Below are 18585 nucleotides of genomic sequence, written 5' to 3' on the forward strand. Positions count from 1 at the left end.
AGAAATATTTAACTGTGGTGATCAAATATATCTAGTGATGTTAACTAGACATATCCCATATGACGATGTTGAAAATATTATGGTTACTGCTTTTGTCATAGGATATTGAGTTGGTGTAAACAAGGATCTACCTATTTGTTTTATTTTAAAGGCTTGTTTAATGCCTCATAGCTATATGCGCACTTAACAATGTTCTGAAGTAAATGTGCACTTTACTGTTATTTTTTTTTATACTATTGTTTGGTTTTGAATTGTGTTGTATTTTGTAAGAAATATGGAAGTAAGGCTTTCAAAATTTGTATGCAAAACAAAGGCCTTTATTAAAATAAAAGATTTTTTGAACCTTTCAAATATTAAGTATTTGTATTTATTTCAATAACTATAACTCCCAGTCCCCTTATACCACATCCCCACCTTTGCATGACCTCATTAATGTGTGCCAGCATAACGTCCACTTATAATGACAAAACTCGTTTTTTCTATGTAAAACTCTGAAAAACCCTGCTGTTGTCTGAAAGGAATCTACCCGGTAATTTCCCGGGTAGACACTGTAGTGTGAAAGGAGGGTCTTGACCAAATACCCGGTATTTTGCACAGGAGAATTTCCCGGGTCTGAGCAGGAAATTTCCCGGGTTGTATATCTGAAAGGGGTATTAAAGATTCTATTAATTTACCTAACTGTTGAGTTTATTATCTTTGGAGGGAGCAATGATAGAAGTGCTCACATGTCATTACCCCAAGAGTAAATGCTAATGTAATGTAACTGGATACATGCTAGGATGACGGCTTGGCTGTCCAATCCACCGTCCTATTTGACATAATATCTGACAACTGGTAAGTGCAAACACATTTACCAATCATTGGCCCAATGTGTCATGACTGACGTCACAACTGGGCGGGCATTTGCATGTGTCCGCCCAGTTAAGCTGTCACCGGCGGCATCTGCAGAAAGTGTACGGGCGGTCGGCACACAGCATGTGCACCAATCTAGCTGCAGATATATTGGGCTTTGGCTGTGCAGCACAGCCAACGCAATATGTCTGAACTACGTCGTTCACAGACACACATCGTCTGTAAACACTGGCCGATGCGCGATATATTGCCAGTTCAATTGAACGGACGATTTATCGGCTAGTGTGTACCCAGTATAATGACCATTGTACTACAACTCTATTCAATTTGTACATGCTCTGATATCATTGTTCATTATTCAATTTAAAAGAGCATAGAATTTACAGTACCAGTGGTTTTATTCCAACTATGAGTATGGGATAATGTAAGCTGCCATTTATTCTAGTGCATTCTAAGTAAAATATATTGATAAACTCACATGGTAATTAGTTTATTGCAAACAATGGCATACACACCAAACTAAGGACAATGGTGCCAATGTTTAGTGTGTATAACTCACAAGCTATGCACATCTAGATCTATCACTGTCAGCCCTTCTATGCTGAATCGTTTGTAAGAATAAAATTGGTTTGAACCAGCATTTATGAACCTTTGTAACTAATCCGTATATGTTTCGTATACTGTATGAAATCCTCACACAGCAGCAGGCACACTGCAGCTCAACCGAAGACTGACATTTTATCTGCGCCCCTCCCTCTGTCTATGAGGGTTTGGGTGGAGAGTGACCTTTTGTAATAGACTTTTACATCCTCTCTGTTAACCAAGCTCAGACCCAGAACCACCATGAGGCGGCCAGCCGGGGGCGCTGCTGTGACTGTTCCTGATGCAGCTGAGCCTCGCCTGCATCCGGAGGGCAGCAGCAGCACTGGCAGAGCATCGTCACCAAACAGAACCGGGGACACCGCAGCCAGAACGGTGACCCGAGTGGGGGGCAGGGTAAAGGGGGCGATAGGGGCCAGATTGCGGCCATCTCGCACGCACAGCGGCGGCACGGCAAGCACACAGCGACCGCAGCAGTTGGGAGCTGTCCCGAGCGGCGGTGGTGCTGAAATCGCAGCATCGAGGGCGGAGGCCGGCGGCCGGGAGACATCAACGGAAGAGCTGGAGGGACACCGCAGCAGGGACCCCCCTGACCTGTCTCCTGCAAGGACGGAGCAGGCACGGGCGGGCACCCCTGAGCAATCAGGGGACGGATCCCCAAAGAACGTAAAGAGTAAAGGTAAAACCGCAGCCAAGGGAGGGGATGGAGCTCAGTCCCCGCAATCCCAACCCGCCGCCGCGGTGGGGAAGAGCCCCAAGAAGCACAGTACCAGTGGCGGCGGCTACTGGAAGGAGGGGTGCCTGCAGTCAGAGCTCATGCAGTTCCACCTGAAGAAAGGCCTGGCTGCGGCCGGCACTGGTGTCACCCCCAGAGGCAGCGTCAGTGCTCAGGCCGATACCGCTGAGACGCAGCTCCGGGCGGGAGCACAAGTGCAGCTCGTTGAGGAGGAAACCGGGGGCGCCAGTGGCCCGATGCTGCAGAAGGAGCTGGAGAAGCTGCGGGATGAGAACGAGAGCCTGAAGGTGAGGAGGGGCCGCTGCTGCCGCTATTGTCTGCTGCACCAAGCGGTGATGTCATGTGTCAGGGAGACAATGATGAGCGGCTGCACTCAGCTCCTTCCCTATCTGCTGCAATGAGACCAGGAGCTTCCCGGCTGCAGCACTTGTTGTGTTGTGTCATCACCTCTGCCAGCAGCAGCTTTACTACATCTTATCCTCCACATATGTAACACTTGTATATAACTCACATATATACACTCAATGCAGTTGTTGTAACATGTATTGACTGGCTATACTGTATATATTGCCCTAGGCCCTAGCCTGAAGAGGCCATAACGGCCATTACGCCTCTCAGTATTACACTATTATCATGGCCTCAGTCAAGATGTATCCTTATTTAATTTTGCCCCTGACATGTCTCCTTCCAATCCCCTGTATTGTCACTCAGTCTCTCCCCCTCTTCTCCTTATTACCCCCCAATGTCGGGAGCAGCATGAGATAGACGAGATGCGGACGGAGATGGACGAGATGCGGGACACCTTCTTTGAGGAGGACGCCTGCCAGCTGCAGGAGATGCGCCATGAACTGGAGAGAGCCAACAAGAACTGCCGGATACTGCAGTACCGCCTCCGGAAGGCAGAGCGCAAACGCCTCCGCTATGCACAGACCGGCGAGATAGATGGCGAGCTTCTGCGCAGCCTGGAGCAGGATTTAAAGGTGACAATCTGATGATGATGTGTGATTGCAAGATATTGCTGTACAACTGCAGCTGTACTGTACTGCAAATTACACGCTCTACAGTCTGCACATTACTTGTGTTACCAGGGTCATATAACAACAGAGCCGTAACTAGACATTTTGGTGCCATGTGCCAGAAAGAGAATTGGCCCCCTCTCCCCCCCTGTTTAAAATAGGGACATTTCTTGCCAAAGGTGCGTGCCAAAAATATAGGGGCGTGACTTCATGGGGAAGGGATGTAGCCACAGAATAGTACCAATTTACATTAGACCGCACAGTAGTGTTCACCAGTCACATTACACTGCACAGTAGTAGTAGTAGTAGTAGTACCTGTTATTCACATTACACCACACAGTAGTGTCCGTTATTTACATTACACTACACAGTAGTACCCCTTATACATGTTACACCACACAGTAGTGACCCTTTTATACATTACACCACACAGTAGTACCCCTAATACACGTTACACCACACAGTAGAGCGCCTTATACACTATACACCACAGTAGAGCTGCTTATACATGTTATACCACAGTACATGGTAGAGCCCCACCACCTCATTCCTCCATCTCATTCCTTCTTCTCTTAATTTCTCCTCCTTATTCCTCCTACTCGTCATTCCACCTCCCTCTCCTGGAAGCAGCTATTCTATATACCTTTGTTGTTGAAATCCAGTCCCTGCAGACGATGGTTAGGGGGGGTGGACAGAGCGCATGGGGCAAATAACTGCAACGCTGCCCGCTATAATGTATATTAGGAGTTGTGCATCCTGCAGAGATGGAGCCGGATGCACCTACATTGTGACGGGCAATCAGGTCCACCCACAGGGCATGTGCTGTCTATGTGAGCGCACCACCTGCACCACCCTAGTTATAGCCCTGGTTAGAATGAGAGATTGAAGGTTTTGATGAAGAAGGGTTTCTTGAGACCCACTTATGCTATGACTTTACTTTTCACATTGCAGGGACACCCTGCATGTGTTTGATGATACCTGTTGGTGGTAGCTAGGGGGAGATTTATCAAATCTTGGAGAGTAATAAAGTACCAACCAATCAGCTTGTCATTTTTCAAGAACAGCCTGTAAAATCACAGTTAGAAGCTGTTTGGTTGATACTGTATCTCTCTTCACTCATCTCTGTTCAAGATTTGCTATTTCTCCCCAATAATTTCTTATTGCCAAGTTAAGAAATTATAATTATTTACCCTATAATAAATTGACCCCATGAATTTAAGAGACAAAACATTCTAACACACATTCACACTGTTAACACCAGTGTACTATGACAAATATTGATTTATTGAACATATTGCAGAAACGCACATATCATTCTATTATATTGTTGCTGCTAGAAATGAAAGCGTTAAAAAAAATGAAATATTACCGCCCAGCGCAGCCTCTGCCCTCTCAGTCCCTGGAGCACTGGTCTGGTCATGTGGTGACGGCTCAGGCTGCACCCACCCAATAGATAGCACTAGCCCCGCCTCGTAGTGCTGATTGGCTAAAGCTTCACAACATTTTCTTCCGGGTACACAGCGAGTGAGACTGCGGGACAAGAGATCGCTGCTGCATGTTGGTGAGGCTGCGGTGCAAGCAATATATATGTGTTGCTGTTGTTATTATTAGACTGCTGTTGCCGGCTGTGCGGGTCTTGAAGTTGCCGGGACTCGGGAGGTGGAGTCGCATGGAGGGGGGAGGCCGCTGCTTATGTCCCTTTTCAGAGCTTCACACCGTGCATCGCAATGCAAGCAGCGGGCGCCCGGCACCGGCAGAGACAGATATTGAGATGGGCGGCCGGTGTTCCGCCCCAAAAGGCTGTTGCGCTCTGTGTGGTGGCACCTGCCGCACTACCCTAGTTGTGGCCCTGTATCACAATATCCAGTCTGCAGCTTGCATGCAATGCACAAAATCAAAATACATAGAGAAAGATGACATTTGTTTCAGTCAATCAAATTAATACTTTATTATATACAACATGCAATGGTAATAACTTACAACTAGGTTCAAACCATTTTGAAAATGTTTAGCGTATCATGGGCGGAACTACCATAGGTGCAAGGGGTGCAGCTGCTATGGGGCCCAGAGCTGATGGGAGCCCATCTTCCTTGTAAAAGTTACATGTGTCATATACATTTTTCACAATTGGGTGGTTCATAAGGGCCCTTACAAACTTTTGCTATGGGGCCTTTTAATACCTAGTTACGCCATATGAAAACTACTTACACACGATATTGTTTATCCATCTAACGCTACATCGATTCTTAACTAAGCAGTATCACTAGTGTAATGAATGCTGATTTATCACATGTAATAGGAATATAGCAGTGGTTCCAAAACTGTGCGCAGTGGTACCCTGGGGTGCCTCAGGTTGGTGGTTCAGCACCAAATCAAATTATATATGGTTAGTGTAATGTAAATATGTGGACAAACAGAAGCACAAACCTGTCCACCACCACATAACTGAGAACCTAAAGATGACAGGTAAGCACAATTTACTTCACTTTACTACTTAATTTTTTTCGGAATTTCTCAAAAACAAACTTAAACTTAGGGGTGCCGTGAAAACAACGCTGATACTCTAGGGCGCCGTGATTCAAAAAAGTTTGGGAACCACTGGAATATAGTATGCATTTTTAATATTGTTCTTTTGTGTCTTAAAAACATATTACTAAATGCTCTTTATTTTATGATTATTTTTATACAGTTGACATGTATTGTAATATTATTCAGCGATCGTGCTGAGCGAAAAAAAATTGTGGGTCCCAGGGACTCCTCACTTTAAAAAATTGGGGTCCTTCTCCATTGTTTCTGGGTCCCATCACATATTATGGGGAGTGAGGGCCGGTAGCAATTTGGACAGTTCTAGGGACAGGTAGCAGATGGGGTAGAGGGGGATACGGGCAAGCAGCAGTTGGGGTAGAGCTGGGGTTAAAGGCAGGGAGATGTAGATGGAAGTAAGGGCAGCCAGTGCTGAGGGTAGGGAGGGAGTAAGAGCAGACAGTAGTTGCAACAGTGCTGGGGGCCAAGGAGAGGGCAAGGGGCAGCAAGTGCTGGAATAGGGAGGTGGCAAAGGTAGATAGCTGGTGCAGTACTGACGGTCAAGGAGGGGGTTATGGGCTTTCACTGGCATTGCACAAAAGGGTCCCACCTCATACTGACAGCACCTTGGGGTTATTAAGACAGGGAGACCCGTCGCCACTACTCTGGCTTTCCCCTTGTTAGTATAGCCCTCACACATTATTCGTCCCACCCCTTCATTGGACAAAGAGACGCTGCAAATAAAGCTGACTGGTTTGGGAAGATACTGGGCCGGCGACTGCTGTATGTATGTGTGTGTATATATATATATATATATATATATATATACACACAGTATATCTACAAAACATATACACATACACCTGCCTGCACCTCACATCCTCCATGTCAGCCCAGAGAGTGTAAAAGATATGGAGTTGAGCTGCCCCCTGCCCACACTACTTTAGGTCACTTTTCACCCAAACAGCTCTCAGCCAAGGACACCCTACCACTTCTCACCTGGGTCCTGGGCAGAGTAACCCTCTGCAGAGTCCTTGGTCCGTGGCCGCTGGGAGAGTGTAGATGCCAGTAACTGCAAAAGGTCTCCAGGACACATGGCTCCCCTGACACTTGCTTCTGCTGCTTGGAGTGGTGGTGCAGGTTCCGGGGCGGATCGGAGGTCTGCAGAGCCCTCGGTCCGCGGCCGCCGGGAGCGTGTAGACGCCAGTAACTGGAAAAGGGCTCCAGGACACACAGCCCCCCAGACACCTGCTTCTGCTACTTGGAGCAGAGGGTGCAGGTGCCATATGTTCCGGGGGTGGATCAGAGGTACCGCCTGTACGTGTCCAGGGAGCAGTTGCTGCCAGTTTCTGTATGGGGGGAGGATCAAAGGTGCCGCCGATACTGAAGGGGGAGGATTGGAGGTGCAGGTGCTGCCTGTACTAGGGAGGGGATGGGAGGAGTTCGGAGGTGCAGTGATCAGAGGGCAGTGCCGGGGAGCACATGCTCCAGCTTCCGCCTCTCTGGGTCAGCTCAATGCTCTTCATGCGCATTCCTCTTCTGTTGTGGCGGCTGCTGTGTGCTGTACAATCCAGGCCCGACCCTGCTCTTTGTGTCCTCCAATAGCTAGTGGGCGATGAGCCAGGGACAGGGCGGGAGTCTTCCTCATTGGATGAGGAGACGCTGCCGCCCGAAGCTGATTGGCTTGGGAAGTTGCTCGACCGACTGCTGCAGCGCATCTGCAGGACCCATTCATTTTAAAAAAGTGAGTCCCTCATTGCCCATATCGCGTAAATACACGCTGTAGCGCATATTTTGCAATCACTGTTATTCTAATATAACTAATAGATTTATTATATGCAAATATGCCAATATTAGCATTAGGGAAGATTAAATTGATAACCATATTACCAGCCAACCTACTGACTTCTAATAACAGACTGAAAAAACAAGAGATATGGTAAGAACTTACCTTTGTTATCTCTGTTTCTACGAAGTCCATAGGGTCCACAGGGTTGACCTTGGGGTTATAGCTGGAACAGGATCCATGGGCACCACACAGTTAAGCTTTTAGCTCCCAGGATGCACTTGGGTCCTCCTCTATACCCCGCCCCCGAGCCACAGGCACCTCAGTTGGTAAGCAGCCTAGGCCGGAGGAGAATATGGAACAGAGAGAAGGAAGACTGGAACACACAAGAAACCATACTCACAGCAATAGGAGACGGAAAACCGGTGACCAGCCACACAGCCCATTTGAAGCCAGGTGCGTCAGGGCGGGCGCCCTGTGGACCCTATGGACTTCGTAGAAACAGAGATAACAAAGGTAAGTTCTTACCATATCTCTTGTTTTCTACTTCAGGGTCCATAGGGGGTCCACAGGGTTGACCTTGGGGATGTCCCAAAGCAGTACAACTAAGGGCGGGGACGCTCCTGTGCTGAAAGGAGTACCCGGCGCCCAAAGGATGCATCCTGAGAGGCAAAGGTGTCAAACGCATAGAACCTCAAAAACGTTTGAATTGAAGACCAAGTGGCCGCCCTACACAGCTGAACAGCAGAAGCGCCACGTCTAGCAGCCCAAGAGGGACCCACAGAACGAGTGGAATGAGCCTTAACAGAGGCTGGCACAGGTAAGCCCTCCTGTGCATAAGCCTCACAAATAACGGAACGAAGCCAACGGGCTAACGTTTGTTTGTTGGCAGGCCAACCCCTCTTGTGAAAACCAAAGAGGATAAACAAGGAATCAGACTTCCTAACCGAAGCCGTCTGGTCTACATAAATTCTAAGCGCCCGGACCACATCTAAGGAAGTCTCACCAGCTGAAAGATCAGGGGACTGAAAAGCTGGCACAACAAGTTCCTGATTAATATGGAACTTCGAGACCACTTTGGGCAAAAACTCAGGACGAGTGCGGAGCACCACTCTGTCCTGGTGAAAAATCAGGAAAGGAGGGCGACAGGAAAGCGCCCCCACTTCAGACACCCTCCTGGCCGAAGCAATTGCCAGGAGAAAAACCGTCTTAAATGTCAGCCACTTGAGCTCCACCGCCTCAAGAGGCTCAAACGGAGGACCCTGCAGGACCCGTAGCACCACCGCCAAGTCCCAAGGAGCCACAGGAGGCACAAAGGGAGGCTGGATCCTGAGAACACCTTGGAAAAAGGTGTGAACGTCTGGTAGTATTGCAATCCGCCGTTGAAACCACACGGACAAGGCGGACACATGAACCTTCAGAGATGCAAGGCGTAAGCCGAGATCCAATCCTGACTGAAGAAATTCCAAGATCCTAGAAACTCGGAACACCTGAGGATCATAAAGTCTGGACTCACACCACTGAAAGTAAGTGTGCCACACTCTGTGATAAATCCGTGCTGAAGCAGGCTTGCGTGCCCTGAGCATCGTACCAATAACCGAACTGGAGAAGCCCCGAGACCTCAAGACGGCTGTCTCAAGAGCCACGCCGTCAAAGACAGCCGACCCAGATCCGGGTAAAGGCAGGGCCCCTGAGACAACAGGTCCCGACGTTGAGGAAGAAGGTACGGAGCGTCGATGGAGAGGCTCCTCAGATCGGAGTACCAAGGACGTCTGGGCCACGCCGGAGCTACCAGCACGAGCATGCCGCCGTCCTGCTTGAATTTCCGCAGAACCCGAGGAAGCAGGGATATCGGAGGAAACAGATACGCCAGGTGAAACGTCCATGTCACCGACAGCGCGTCCACCAGACTTGCACCTGCGTCTCTTGTCCTTGACCCGTAAACGGGCAACTTGTGATTGTGACGGGAGGCCATCAAGTCCAGCTCCGGCAGTCCCCACCTGTCCACGAGTAGCTGAAACACCTCTGGGTGAAGCGACCATTCCCCGGGATGCACGTCGTGACGGCTGAGGAAGTCCGCCTCCCAATTGAGGACTCCGGGGATGAAGACCGCCGAGATCGCTGGAATGTGACCCTCCGCCCAAGACAGGATACGAGACACCTCCGACATCGCTGCCTGACTGCGAGTTCCGCCTTGGTGATTGATATACGCCACCGTGGTGGCGTTGTCGGACTGCACCTGTACCGCCCTTCCGTGAAGAGCGGGGCCGGACGACTGCAGGGCCTTGTATACTGCCCGCAGTTCCAGGATGTTGATGGGGAGAAGTGCTTCTTCCGCTGACCAACGACCCTGAAGCGACAAAGAGCCGGTCACTGCCCCCCAACCCCGGAGACTGGCATCCGTCGTGAGCAGGACCCAGTCCGGGATCCAAAATGGGCGCCCCTCGACCAGATGAGCTGTCTGAAGCCACCAAGCCAAAGATAGCTGAACGTCCGGAGACAACACCAGCACCTGAGAGCGGATCCGGTGAGGTAACCCGTTCCATTCTGATAGAATCAGCCCCTGCAGGGGCCGGGAATGGAACTGGGCAAATTCCACCATGTCGAATGTCGACACCATGGACCCCAGAACTCTCATAGCCGAATGGACCGACAGGCGGCAACGGCTCAGGCAACTGCGTATCCGCAGCTGTAGTGAGGCGACCTTCTCCGGAGTCAGGAAGATCCTTTGCTGACGCGAATCCAGCAGGGCTCCCAAATGAACCATCCGCTGTGATGGAATCAGAGAGGACTTTTTCCAATTTATCAACCACCCGTGTGCTTGCAGGCAAGCGATCGTCAGGTGGAGATGTTGAAGCAGTACCTCCGGGGAGCTCGCCAGCAACAGGAGGTCGTCCAGGTACGGCAGTAGCCGTACATTCTGGTTCCGAAGATGTGCGGCCATGACCGCCATAATCTTCGTGAACACCCTCGGTGCCGTGGAGAGACCAAAGGGTAGCGTCCGGAACTGATAGTGGTGTTGAAGGATAGCGAACCTCAGATACCGCTGGTGTGAAGATGCTATCGGAACATGGAGGTAGGCGTCCTGGATGTCCAGGGACACCATGTAATCCCCCGGTTCCATCGCCAGAATGATGGAACGTAACGTTTCCATCCTGAACTTGGGAACTCTGAGGAATTTGTTCAGAGACTTCAAGTTGAGGATAGGGCGATGAGAACCATTGGGTTTCTGCACCAGAAACAGAGACGAATAATACCCCGTCCCTCGTTGTGATAGAGGAACGGGAACAATGACCCCTGCTTTCAGCAAGGACTCTATAGCCTCCTGAACCTGTAACGCCTTGGTCTTGTTCTGAGAAGGACTTGTGCAGAAAAACTGGTGGGGTGGTCTGTGCCGAAAAGACAGGACGTACCCCTGGGAGACCACTTCTCGAACCCAGGCATCCGTGGTGGTATTGTGCCAGCACTGGGCAAATAGAAGAAGTCGGCCTCCCACTCTGAGGTCCCCCAGAGGGAGGCCCGTCCCATCAGGCCGCAGGTTTATCTTCCTGCTTGGAAGAAGGGCGCCGAGCACTCCAGGCTTGCTTCTTGGGTTTAGAGGCCGTCTTACTCGCAGACTGTCTCGGGAAGGACTGACCTTTCGCCTTACCCTGAACCCGAAAGGAACGAAAAGCCGAACTCCGAACCTTAGCAGGCAGTGCCGCCGAAGGGAGGAAGGCCGACTTGGATTTAGCCAGGGTGTCCACTATTTTGTCCAAGTCCGGACCAAATAGTAATTCCCCATTGAAAGGTAAGGCCTCCAGACCTTTCTTTGAATCAGAGTCTGCTCTCCAGGACCGCAACCATAAGGATCGGCGGGCAGACACCGCTGCAGCCGATACCCGCGAGGTCAGCAGACTAGCATCTAAAGAAGCTTCTCTAATGTAAGAAGCGGCGTCCCTCATTTGTCCCAACAACGCCCGCTGGACATCCGGAGCGTCGTCCGGGAAGGTATCTTCCAATGCATTGGCCCACCCCTCAATGGCCTTGGCCACCCAGGAAATGGCCATGGACGGTCGGGCCACCGCCCCGGAGAGGGAGTAAATAGACTTTAAGCAAGTCTCAACTTTCCTGTCCGTGGGATCCTTCAGCGAGGATATCGACGGTAATGGTAAGGTGGCGCCCCGAGTTAAACGGGTGACATGGGAATCCACCGCCGGTGGAGTTTCCCATTTTTTACAATGTGCCTCAGGGAAGGGGTAATTAGAAGCCAACCGCTTCTGAGGAAGGAATCTCTTACTGGGCGCCTGCCAGGCTACCGCCATATGATCCGTCAACTGATCCGACAGGGGAAACACCGCAGAAGCCACCTTAGTTTTTTTGAAACTAGGAAACTTCGACCTAGGAACCGGTGCCTCATCCTCTATAAGAAGAATAGCTCGCACCGCCCTAACTAGTGCTCGCACATTAATGGACGACTTGGTATCCATTTCCTGGACCGAGGCGTCCGAGTCCGTGTCATCAGGGACCTCCCCATCATCTGAGGAACCCTCTGAGTCCGATACCTGAGCAGCCCGTGTCATGAGTGGGCGTTTAGAAATCCTAGAAGGCATGTCAGTCTGCAACATTGACTGAAAAGCCGAGGAAGCGGCCGCCAAATTTTGCACGGAGTTGGAGAGCACATCCACCCATGGTGGAGGCGTCGCCATAGGGGCCTGAAAAGGTACCACAGGCTGCTGCGGCACAGGGGAAGCCTGTATATACATAGGCAACCCCGCATAGGGACCAACTGATTGAGACCCAGGAGGACTCCGCAATAACTGCGGGACACCCGGGGAATGGGGGATGGTCGGCTGGGGCACCGCCCTAGTAGGGAGAGCAGTCGGGACCGACAGACGGTCCGCAATAGACACCAGCACTTGAGAAAACATCGCCCACGGTGGTTCCTGCGCCAGAGAAGGTCTGGATGGACCAGGAGCCACCTGGCATCGACTACACAGGCCATCCTGTGACAAATCCTCCCTATCTACTCCTGCAGAACAGCGTCCGCAGGAGGCCAACACCGGAGCCACTGAGCGCTCAACCTCCTCGTCTGACATGACAGAATATATTATATATCTGGCACCAGGGTAGAAGTAAAACGCATTCACCGGTGTGCTGAACAACAGCCCACAATATGGCACTGAGTAGCACACAACTGTATGTGACGGACCTCACAAATACGTGATCTATATAAGTGAGGTCAGTAGAAATGCCCCTCCCCCACACACCTGCAGGGCTTGTAGGAGAAGTAAAGGGATAGGTATAAGCTGACAGTAAGCGGAAAATAAGCACAGACAGGCAGCACTAGCAAAAAGTCACATACCATGCAGGAAGATATACTCACTGCACCTTTACACTACAATCAACCTGCCCAGATTCAGTGTCTGGGAGGGCTATAGTGCTGTGTACGCTGTCCTTAATCAGGGGAGAGGTACACAGGGGGACCGGTCCGCGTGCTCCCTGAGATCTGCGCTGCCACTGTGAGAAAATGGCCGCTGGAGACCTCAGAGGAGGAGTGGCCGAGGAATCTGCAGCTCAGCGACGCCAGACTACGTGCTGAAAGGCGCGCTGAGCTGAGGGGAGGAGCCGCTGACAGGGAAGGCTTCCTCCCCTGGCTGGCCATAACCCCAGGGATGCTGGCTTCCCGCTTGCCGGTTATCCCTGGTGGTCTAGTGGTCCCACAGGTTATGGGGGGGCCCGCCGCCACTGCCAGCAGCCTCCGGTCTGTCCCCCGGACCGGAGGCTAAAGGACTGCATTTAAGGCATTCCGCGCGCCGCCGCTAGCCAGCGACACGCGGCTTACCTGAATCCCCGGCGACTCCGGCAGCAGTCCTGGGAGGTAGACAGAGTCCGGCTAGTACGGACTCTGTCCTCCCGCCGCGATCCCCAGATCAGTACTGGCGTCGCGGCGCCAGTCGGGGATCAGAGCGGCAGCGTGGGCGTCTGTACAGACAGCCCTTCGCTGCCGTCTGTAGTAAAAAGATTAAAATAAAATTTAACTTAAAATAAAAAGCTTCTGGGGGCTGCTCCTGCAGCCCCCCTGCGCGGTGACCGACTCCGGCCGGGCACCAGCTTACACTGAGGTGCCTGTGGCTCGGGGGCGGGGTATAGAGGAGGACCCAAGTGCATCCTGGGAGCTAAAAGCTTAACTGTGTGGTGCCCATGGATCCTGTTCCAGCTATAACCCCAAGGTCAACCCTGTGGACCCCCTATGGACCCTGAAGTAGAAATATGAAATGAATCCCATGAACAGGTAAATAATGGCATATGTATAGAAACCACTCCACTGTATATTTACTACTAACTGGGATACCCGGTGTTTCCCGGGTTGAAGACTGGACCCTGAAGTACACCTGCAGTCTTTATTTGTTTACATTGTCCTCACCTATAACCCCATTCCATTGATCCTGAAAAGGACCCCATTGTTTGCTGCTGCAATGGTGCCCGAGCTGCCTCTGTGCCCCGTCGCTTCCCCATGCACCCAGTCACACACAGAAGGTTGGTCGAACCAGTCAGGACCAGGGAGGGGGCCCCGGGTGTTGGCAGTGTTGATTTGGCAGGCAGTCATGGAGAGACAGCACCGCAAGTTGCGAGGCAATCAAAACTTGCAGACTGGCAGCAAATTAGCAGTGGCGACTCCTGATTGGCTGCTGGTCCGCGAGCTCCGATTGGCTCGCGACCGGCGCCAGATTCAAATGGCACCAGCGCTGTCTGTCCATTTCTGCTGCAGGCTGCTGGTGCGCCAGCAGTAATTAGCTGATGTCCCAGCTGATGAATCTGGCTGCTGATGTCACACAGAGGGAGGCGAGAGGCTGCTGGAGGTGCATGGGGAGGTGAGTTGCAGGCCGGGAATAATGTGTTATATGGGGCACTACTACTATTTGGAATAATCTTTAAATGGCATTATTGTGTGGTATAATGTTTACGGGGCATTACTGTGTAGTGTAAAGGGCATTACTGTGTGGCATAATGTATGTGTGGCATAATATGTATAAGGAGTACTAATGTGTGGCATAACCTGAATGGGCTCTGTGTGGCATAATCTGAATGGGGTCTGTGTGGGCAAATGTATGTGTTTTTTTTACCTCTATAACCTCTGGGGGGGTCCTTTTAAGATCCTACTATGTGGCCCAGAAAGTTCTAATTATGTCCAGGTGTGCTGAGAGGGGTGGAGCAAGCACTAATTACCCGGGCCCAGGCTTGTTGGAGGGGCCGTGGAAGAGGCTTGGGTCCGCCACCGCCCCACCTTCCTCTTACCTCTCAGCAGCCCAGCAAACGCCGCTGTGTGCTGGGCCACAATGGGAGACTGCCTGCTGCAGTCTCCTCTGCCTTTGGGGGGTGAACACACTGATCGCACCCTCCCAGTATTTGCGCCAGGTTGAGGGAATCACTGCGACCCCCTCCCCAGTGTGCAGCAAAAAGGTTTTCTACATGCCTTCCACGGTTAGGCCATGTCCCCATCCCCCGGGCCCAGGGTTGCTCTCTACACCCCTATTTACGCCCCTTGCATGCAAACACAGAGACTCTGTATTTAATAAGAACTTACATGAGTTATCAAGTTTACTCAGAGGTGAAAAGGATACTTTTGTTGCATTCTCACAGGTTTTTGTCAGACTGCCAATTTCCACTGGAGCCAGCTCTGGAACCTGTGTAATTTACGAGTGGCCCTTATTTTTAGCAATTGTGTAACAGTGTGTGGCCCTGACGAAGTTTAAACCTGGGTAAGCTACATATATATATATAGATTTAGTATATAGAGAACATTGTTTAGGTAAATAACCAAGATCTATCAGTATCATAATACATTTTTATAGAATCAGTGCACTCATATACACCTGTGTTATTATAGGTAGCCAAAGATGTATCAGTGAGACTTCACCATGAGCTGGAAAACGTGGAGGAAAAGCGGACTAAAACAGAGGAAGAGAATGAAAAGCTACGCCAGCAGCTCATTGAAGTTGACATAACCAAGCAGGCTCTGCAGAATGAGCTGGAAAAGCTCAAGGAGGTCAGTACAGTGTGTAGCACATTCTCTCTCAGGACACACACAGTAGAACGATAGACATGCTTCCTGCTACAGCACTTTTTCCACCTCACCATATATAGTGTGTAAATCCATCAACATCCAGGAACAGCTAATGGATTAGTTTTGCACAGTCATGAGAAGCTGCAGGACCATTTTCCACATGGCTGCTGCTGTTCATATACTGTTTAATGGCATTACATTTATTATTCATGCCCCTCTAGAATTGTTTTCCTGTGATGTTTTGACTTTGGCATTTTTAAAATTGTAGTATAATAAATATGTGTAATTTAAAAGTTTTCCAACAGGAAAGTATGTCCAAAAATAAAACAATATTAAAAATGTGAGCTAATTATAAAAGGATAATTTAGGTAACATTGGAAGACAAATGGAGTAAGAGACAACTGGGACTTACACTACAGAGGATAAGTCCCCCATACTATTAACATCAGCGAGCATGTTTTTATGCTAAAGGAGTGCTTGATCATTATATTACTTATAAGGGGACATCATTACCATTATTTCATGTGGCATTTTTGTATCCATATTTGTTTTATTTTTTACACTTGTAGATTTGCAGCTATCAATGGGCTTTTTTTTATAAACTGCACCATGTAGAAAATGTAGGCCATTTCACCATCCTGTCCACTTTTGTTCACTTGGTTATACTTTATAATACTTGAGTTTTATGAAGTATGATGCCAGTTGTTAGATCTCTATTTTGAATAATACACTCTGCTTTACTTTCTTTTAATATGTAGAGTTTTCATTTCTCATTTTACATTGACTACTGGCAAGTAATGAGATTGGAGATTGGGGGCGGGATGTATTATGATTGCATACATCCCGCCACTTATCACATGCATTGCAGAGTATATTAACGCCATACAGATGTGTCCACATACATCTATCCTCTGTGCGCTAAAAGTCGTGTTACACTTAATGCGTGAGCACCGTGTGACTTGGTAGCGCTGAGCGTCTTTTCGTGTGACTTTTTTTTCCTTCAGGTGCGTCTGATTCGCACAGCAATGCAAATAGGAAGCACAAGCAGCTTCTGTTGATTAAAATTATATGAGGCATGCTTATATTTTGTGTGCAACTGCGGGTGTATCTGCATGCAAAATGCTACGTTACAGTGTCAGTGGCTGTTGCACACGCAGTTGCACACAGAATATAGTCATGCCAAATATAATTTTAATCAGCAGAAGCTGCTTGTGCGTCTCATTCGCTGTGCGAAGAAGATGCATCTGAAGGAAAAAAGTTGCATGAAAACACGCTAGGCGCTACCGAGTCACGCCACGGCATGGCACGACTAGAAGGGCTGTTTAACATGTAAGGGGGCCAGATGTATGTGGACTCATCTGTATGCATGTATAATTGCGATTATAAACACAAAGAGCAGCTCTTCTGATAAGAGCTGTCCTATGTGTTGTGAGAAGTTCCTGATTTATAACCCGGGAGTTCTATTGCACATGCACGGACGTTGGCATGCGAATGTGCTAGACGCAGAGTTGGGGGAGTCAGAGAGGGATCCTTCAGATCCCTTACAAGGGAAAACTGCGTAAAGAAGCTCATTGGCTTCTATAGGCAGCACCATGTACACAGAGCATCTGGAAAGTATTCACAGCGCTTTACTGTTTCCACATTTTGTTATGTTACAGCCTTATTCCAAAATGGAATAAATTCATTTTTGTCCTCAAAACTCTACACACAATACCCTATAATGACAATGTGTAAAAAGTTTTTTTTGAGATTTTTGCAAATGTAATAAATAAAAAAACACTAAGAAATCACATGTACATAAGTATTCACAGCCTTTGCCATGAAGCTCAAAATTGAGCTCAGGTGCATCCTGTTTCCACTGATATCCTTGAGATGTTCCTACAGCTTAATTGGAGTCCACCTGTGGTAAATTCAGTTGATTGGACATGATTTTAAAAGGCATACACCTGTCTATATAAGGTCCCACACTTGAAAGTAGATGTCAGAGCACAAACCAAGCATGAAGTCCAAGGAATTGTCTGTAGACCTCCGAGAGGATTGTCTCGAGGCACAAATCTGGGGAAGGGTACAGAAAACTATCTTCTGCTTTGAAGGTCCCAGTGAGTGAGCACAGTGGCCTCCATCATCCATAAATGGTAGAAGTTCGGAACCACCAGGACTCTTCCTAGAGTTGGCCGGCCGTCTAAACTGAGCGATTGGAGGGGAAAGGGCCCCAGTCAGGGAGGTGACCAAGAACCCGATGGTCACTCTGTCAGAGCTACAGCATTCACTCTGTCAGAGCTACAGCATTCCTCTTTGGAGAAAGGAGAACCTTCCAGAAGGACAACCATCTCTGCAGCAATCCACCAATCAGGCCTGTATATTAGAGTAGCCAGACAGGAGGTTTTTCAGCGGCAGGAACTGGGAGACTAGTCAGGATAGAGGGTAAGGTGAATGCAGCAATGTACAGAGACATCCTGGATGAAAACCTGCTCCAGAGTGCTCTTGACCTCAGACTGGTGCGACAGTTCATCTTTCAGCAGGACAACGACCCTAAGCACACAGCCAAGACATCAAAGGAGTGGATTCAGGACAACTCTGTGAATGTCCTAGAGTGGCCCAGCCAGAGCCCAGACTTGAATCCAAATGAACATATCTGGAGAGATCTGAAATTGGCTGTGCACTGACGCTTCCCATACAACCTGATGGAGCTTGAGAGGTGCTGCAAAGAGGAATGGGCGAGACTGCCCAAAGATAGGTGTGCCAAGCTTGTGGCATCATATTCAAAAAGACTTGAGGCTGTAACTGCTGCCATAGGTGCATTACCAAAGTATTGAGCACAGGCTGTAAATACTTATGAATGTGTGATTTCTCCGTTGGTTTTTTAAATAAATTAGCAAAAATCGCAAAACAACTTTTTACACGTTGTCATTATGGGGTATTGTGTGTAGAATTTTGAGGACAAAAATTAATTTATTCCATTTTGGAATAAGGCTGTAACACATCAAAATGTGGAAAAGTAACCCGTTGTGAATACTTTCCGCAT

General features: G+C 49.2%; 1 protein-coding gene across 2 annotated transcripts in view; it reads left to right on the plus strand.

The window, feature by feature from the left end:
- Nucleotides 1-1695: 1695 nt before the first annotated feature.
- MTCL3 (MTCL family member 3) overlaps nucleotides 1696-18585 on the plus strand; it is a 32771-nt gene continuing 15881 nt past the window's right edge. For both annotated transcript variants that reach the window (XM_088452128.1, XM_088452121.1), the window contains exons 1-3: nucleotides 1696-2475; nucleotides 2944-3168; nucleotides 15384-15542. In XM_088452128.1, coding sequence (XP_088308254.1) covers nucleotides 1696-2475; nucleotides 2944-3168; nucleotides 15384-15542 — 1164 coding nt within the window. The remainder of the gene's footprint in view (nucleotides 2476-2943; nucleotides 3169-15383; nucleotides 15543-18585) is intronic.

This window comes from Taudactylus pleione, unplaced genomic scaffold (genome assembly GCF_031769625.1).
Source record: "Taudactylus pleione unplaced genomic scaffold, aTauple2 ptg000006l, whole genome shotgun sequence".
In the NCBI taxonomy this organism is placed as follows: domain Eukaryota; kingdom Metazoa; phylum Chordata; class Amphibia; order Anura; family Myobatrachidae; genus Taudactylus; species Taudactylus pleione.